The 6,665-nt window shown below is 34.8% G+C and overlaps 1 protein-coding gene across 1 annotated transcript; it reads left to right on the top strand.

Moving 5' to 3' along the window:
• The first annotated feature begins 1,017 nt into the window (after positions 1-1,017).
• LOC108370970 (uncharacterized) lies at positions 1,018-5,086 on the top strand. Its single transcript, XM_017626431.1, has 2 exons — positions 1,018-1,422; positions 4,354-5,086. The coding sequence occupies exons 1-2, from the start codon at positions 1,018-1,020 to the stop codon at positions 4,777-4,779; spliced, it is 831 nt and encodes a 276-aa protein (XP_017481920.1). The 3' UTR covers positions 4,780-5,086.
• Positions 5,087-6,665: the final 1,579 nt, after the last annotated feature.

The raw sequence follows: 6,665 nt of genomic DNA, 5'->3' as shown, positions 1-6,665 counted from the left end.
TAAAAAAAAATTAATTTTAGTATAATGAAGTGCAAGATTGAAGTGTCTAAAAATTCCGTTGAGTTTTGGCAATTTTTTCCTTGACAGTGCAGTTCCTTCCATATCAAGATACTTTTTGAACATATTTTGAAAGATTTCTGCAACGTTGCGGAGTGCTGTCAGCTTTTCTTTTCATCACATCACGATGTAGCGAACAAATGGAACACTTGGAATTTGCCGATTTTGACAATTCTCAAGTAAAAGTAAACAACGCCTTAGAAACTTTAGATGTACTGAAATTTTGTAATACTTTCACAAAAATCGCCGTTTTTTTAACATTTTCGCTATTAATTGAATAATTGAATATTGAAAAAATTTACTATTTTTCGGTTTATTTTATTCTCCCATTCTGCCTGTTGTTAGTGTTTACNCATTTTCGCTATTAATTGAATAATTGAATATTGAAAAAATTTACTATTTTACGGTTTATTTTATTCTCCCATTATGCCTGTTGTTAGTGTTTAGTGCTGGACAATTTTTGCTCTTAAAATTAAGAGAATTATGTCGAGCAAAAATAAAACTACTCAAAAACGCGAATATGTGGTAGATTTCAGACCTTGTGTGGTAGATGTGGTAGATGCTCAAAAAAGTGGCAGATCTACCACAATGTGGTAGAAGTCCGATCACTGGTTGTGACAATGTATCGAAAGAGTGCTTCTTTCATTACACGCAAAAACGTTTAAAAAAAGCTCCGCTCTCTATTTTTTAAGTATCCGAAATTTCACTAGTTAAAAACGAAGAAACTGATAAAAAGTAAATTAAAAGATAATCAATATTTCGGAAGTGTTATCAGAAAGTCGTGCGATCGATATAAATGCTGAGGCTGAAGGCGCTGAATGAACAGTAGTAGTAAAGCAGTAGTAAGCGAGAGCAGCATAGAAAGTGTTAAGTGTTGAAAGGAAAACCGCTTGACTAAACTTAAAATTAAAAAAAATATATATATATATATATATATATAGCTATAGCAAAAAGTGCAAAATGTCTGCAAAATTATTACTTTCCTTATTGTTCGTATGCTGCGTCAGCACTAGCTTGGCCAATGCCCTTTCGGACTTGCAGCCGCTGTTGGACCAACAATTAATGGTTATGCGGCAAATGGTGAACACAATGAATGGTGAGGGGCCCAGCGCGAGAGCAACACTCGTGGATATCAATACTTGTTTCGATTGGTATAAGAGCGACCAGGCTGGCATTACCGAAACATACGATACGGAATATACAAGATGTGTGAATGCAACCACTGATGCAAAGCGACTGTTGTCGGAGCAAAGTGCACAGGAGCGTAGCGAGCTAATTGCTAGCGGTCAAGAAGTTTGTGGGGCGCTTAGCGGATGTGAGTCGCTCGATGATGGTTTGGAGTTCTTTAGCTGTTACAATAATGCGGTAAGTTTTGTGCAGAGAATTTTCGTCGAGTGAAAGTAGAAATCATTAGCTGAGAATGTGAAAATGACTAAGTGCGAGTTGAAGTGGAGGAGAAAATTGACCTTTCAGATTTACGAGACAGTTAAGCACAGCCAAAGTGGCCATTTTATCTTTGTCAGAAAGGCAAAACCCTCAACATTTTTTAGCACGGTACTAAGGATATATGTAGGTACATCTGAAAAGAGGGCGTATTAGAACAGTAATTAATGCAGGCATTGGTACTTTTTTTTGATGAGCATTACATTCTATGCGCAAATTGAGGCAATTTTGTATATGTATTATATCAAGCGCTCGAGGAAAAACAAGTTTAACAATCACTAGCAAATAAAATGCAACATACAAATTTTTGCTCGCGCAATTTCTGCAGCTTTTCAGTAGATTTTTAGTTGAGCATCAGCGACTGGGCTTCAAGAAAGCAACAAAATTGAGATACTGCGATAATTATTACGCATATAGCTCAAACACAACCAGAAATTCTACATTCAGTTGCTCTTCTTTTTAATCCTTTGATATGATAGAGCATTCTTTACCACTTTATTGTGTGAAATGGACGGAAATTCAGTAGAAATGCTACACCAGGTCTCCCATACAGTTTCAAATTATAAAGTTTCTTATTAGATAAGGCCTGTGCTTAAAGTATTAATTTAAAACGCTTTTCATTTTGTCGGCTGGGAAGGTTCTCCTTTATAGTGGGACTCGATAGATACCGCTAAAGTAAAGTTATTTTTAAATTTATATTTATAGTTCAATTTCGCTCGAAAGCTAGTTCCGACAATTGCACTTTTAATCGGTTCTGGTCTTTAGTACATTATTTGTATGACTTGGATAAAATTTCGGTGTGCTCTCAAATCAATGCTCGTGAAGATCGTATGTAGTTAGTTAGTTAGCTAAGACTTTTGGGCGTAATATGAAAAGGAATACTTCGAGCTAGAAGATCTTTTATGCTCATATGATGAATTCTTTAATCTCGGCATACGATTTGCCAGCGAATGCTTAATGATGGTTTTTTTCTTCTACTAACCGGATGGGCTGTAGATGAAATGCTTTTGTCGGTCCAACACCAAACAGTCAGATAGTAGATGTGTGTAGTTCTATCGCCCAGAGTTGGCTGATCTGGAGCAAGTGGAAACGCAGTCTTTTATGAGCGGCTTAATACCTAGTGGCTTGCTGCCCAGTTGAGTTGTATCTTTTATAGCTTGGGGCGATCATCTTATTTCATTTCATTTCATTTTGTAATCAAAACAATTTGCACAATAAGATCTAAAGAAAGATCTATTATAGCGAAACAAAAATATTGAAGAGAGCCTGATGGTCGCTTTGATTTCTGAAAGAATGACTAAGAAAATCTTTGAAAGACTTACTCTGGCTCAGTTCAAGATTGCTAGCTAATTTCTGTGCCTGAAAATCCATCTGCTCATTTCAGCTGACGGTTTAGTGCTCGTGGTAAGCGAACTTATCCAGTTTATTTAATTTTTTCCTTTTTCTACTTGCCAATATTTTTTTTCTTATAAATCGTACATAAACGAGCGTGCCTCAAAAATAGTTGGCCCGGAGGTGAGGTAGGACCTTAGTCGGTTTCAGCAGATAGTTTCAATAACAAAATACTATAGTGGTGGACATGGGGAGCTACCAGCCATGGCCAGAGAGATATTTTAATCTTTGCGCTTCCATAAATGTACCTTCTATAAAAAGCTCCCACGCCACCAGACTTTTGATTGTGTCTGTTTTAGACTTTGAGCTTTGTCCTCTAAACGCTAGATTTTATATAGAACCCATGGAGTACTCCTGATCGTTGCTGCTATGAAGTGACCAACCGTGTCATGAATCGAAAAAAAACATTAAGAATTTAATAGTAACACCGTGCGGGAGTTAATTTTACACACAAAAAAATATGTATATTCGCGAAACTATGGGCGAAATATAATAAAACTTCCTATATAGTTTTTCTCTCTTCAAAAATATAACAAATTAAAAAAATTATTTAAAATAGGCAGTGGAATGTAGAATAGCAATCTGGGTACAAAATAAAATAGAAAATTATGTAGAACTAAAAAATATAAGCTTTTTAGTACATAAGGACAAATGGGTATGGAAAATATCGTTTTAAAATTTTGTGTTTGATTATCGTTGAAAAATTGCAATATTTTGTTTATGAAAAAAGTATATGTTTTTTCTTTCATTTGGTACCTATATTCTTGATGTTCTTACACAAACGGAGATACTTACAGCCCCCGAAGGGCAAATAGATTTTATGAGAAGCTTTTTCATGGCAGAAATACACGCGGAGGTTGGCCATTGCCTGCAGAGGTGCGACGGCTGTTAGAAAATCTTTTCTAGTTTAGAAGTTGATTGGACCAGGGTGCGGACACACGTCCTACGGAGTGGTCATATGCACCTCTAACCATTCAGCCACGGCCGCATCCTCTAAATAATGTACGCCGTGTTTTTTTTTTTTTAATAGAGCGTTAAGATTTTGATGAACTTTTTTCATATTAAGTACTAAATTGTTGAATTCCTATTTAATATTGAAACTGTAGTTAATGACGCCGTATAATAAATCTCTATAAAATAAATTTAAAAATTCTATATTTTGAATACCTCCTAGTAGACACGACCAAAAACTTACAGCAGACGGGCAAACATTTTTTCCTATTACAGAGTAAAGTAGATAAGATAAAAGAATTGACCAGAAAATTAAAAACCAAATATATGTAATTTACTACATTTCATTTATTGAAATTTCTAATCATTCAAATTTGGTTATCAGCCTATGTACATACATATATAGATAATTCTCTGAAAATTTTTTCTCATTCACTTTTTTTATCGAACATTAATTTTTATTTTGCATATTCTGTTTTCTTCCCTCAACTACAACGTACACACACACAGTCGAGTGTTGAAGCTAGAGAATTGCTTACAATTGCTTCGAGTTCGGAAAGAGTTCTCAACAATTTGACCATTCTGTATCAACGCATCTACGATGATGAACGAGTTTGTAAAGCTGATGCAAGAAATGTCTACATTGACAGCCTTTCGACTAGTGCAACGAATTTGAACAATTGTTTGCAAGGCACATGGGTACCACCACAAACAACAATACCAACTCAGGCAACTCCTGCAACGCAAGCACCAATTACAACACAGGCACCAATTACAACACAAGCACCAACTACAACGGAAGCACCAATTACAACACAAGCACCAAATACAGCTGAACCTGAGGATGGACGCCAGGATCGCTTACCCGAAGAAGATGTTTACCGTTATATGCCAATGTCGCGTATGAATAAATGGAATATTCTAAGGCGTCTGTAGATGATGGCGTACTTAAATGCACGCTCTTGAAAATGCCAAGTGAGAGCTCAATTTAAGGCGGTTGTGTCTTGAAATAAAAAACGAATTTTTAATTTATATTCGTTTATAAATTAATAAATGCATACATACTTATGTGTATCTTTATATATTGATATTCAGCATCGGTGAATGTATGCTATGTTGAAAAAATCTAACTAAAACCGAATTTTAAACTATACTTTAATCACTTTCAAAGTTATCAAAAGAAGTCAAAAATGCCGGATTAAAACGTTTGCATGCCACTTAGTTAATAGTTACTTATGTAGATATTTATGGCCATACATATCTGTATATATTTAGTGTAAATATATTTATGATCTATATTAGAAAACTTGAATGTCACTTTTATTTTGGTACCTATCAATCACGCAAGCTGGTAAAGTGTAGCGTGGGCAAGGTTTCTCTGGTCTGCCGCTCGCGACACTTCCGGCAGCTGTCCACGCTAGTGATACTAATTTTTAGTGTATGAGCAGCCACTAGGATATGTCACGTAAGCAGTCCGACTGTAACAAGAAGCGAGTATAGTTGCTTCCGTCGTTTTCGCACATAATTTTCTCAGTTTTGCAACTGGTTAACTCATTCCATCTAGCCCTGAACTGCCTAATCATATTATCGTCTGTTTCGTTATACAAGTGTTGAAGTGGTCTACGAATGTAGCTTTAGTATACACTTTATGTAGCAGGTATGAAAAAAATCGTAACTTCTACAGTTTTGGTGTTTCCGTTCTCAAATTTATAATAAAAAAATAAATAAAAAAAAATAAAAAATTCATATTTTTTTATTTTAATCTGTCTCACACTTTCGTGGAAAGCCGAGATAATTACGCACATTTTGATACCTTAACTGATTTTCTTCGACAAATAGTTTATTAATTGCAAACAATTAAAAAAAAGATACTTCTCCGTGAGTTAAAAATTTCGAGAAGTTTTTTTTTTGAGATTTTCGAATATCATGACGAAATAAAAAATAGGTGTCTTCTTTTTTTCGATAAGGAATGTAAAAAAACATATTTCACCAAAAAAAAAACATTGAGGTGTAAATATTGTATCCTTTTTAAGTTGTCATTTAATGACAATTTCGCAATGAAACCTTGTTCTTTATACAAAAGTGAAGATAATGCGTTTTCTAAAATAGGCGTAAATCACATTCCGAAGGTTGCGCTTAATGCGCTTAATCCAAATCTGGCCGCAGAACTGCTCAATCACGTCAGGATTTTGAGGTATTCTAATTTAAAAGTGTGAAAATTGCCATTGTTGGCCAATTTCTATAACTTCTATAATCGAAAATAGATTTTTTCGAATATTGGTAAAAATTTCGCCTTAAAGTGCCCTTCTTCGACCTCAAATGTTTTTTTTTTGGAGTTCAGATTATTCCTCGCTGAGAAATATTTTTTTACAAAATTTTTTTTTATCAAAGGGTATTATGTATGCATACTAGACTTGAACAAAATCGGTACATAAATATGAATTTTCTTAATGTCTAGACTTTAGCGCCACCTGACGGCTTAGTGTTTTGCAAAATTAATACCTATCGTAACAGTAATATTCGTTTAAAGTTTGAAGAAAACGGGACCATAAATACGGGTTTTTGAAATATCTGGACCCTGGCGCGACCTAGAGAGCTATTTGGAAATCTATGTTGAGACCGTATTGCGTAAGGAATGTCATCCGTAATTTGGTTTTGTATCCATTGAGTTGTTTTCAGTGTTAGCAGGTTAAAAAATATCGGGTTTATTTTGTACTATGTTTAGAAGATTTGTATCCAACTAGAATTACCCTGCAGGAAATGGGACTCGTTTGTAGGTAAGTATTAACTAACTAGCAGTCGACTAGTGTTAACTATTAATT

The sequence above is a fragment of the Rhagoletis zephyria genome, unplaced genomic scaffold, assembly GCF_001687245.7.
Source record: "Rhagoletis zephyria isolate East Lansing unplaced genomic scaffold, Rhagoletis_zephyria_1.1 Rzeph_scaffold_04614, whole genome shotgun sequence".
Classification (NCBI taxonomy): domain Eukaryota; kingdom Metazoa; phylum Arthropoda; class Insecta; order Diptera; family Tephritidae; genus Rhagoletis; species Rhagoletis zephyria.
Note: the sequence above shows the minus strand (reverse complement) of the source record. Positions and strands in the feature narration are given on the sequence as shown.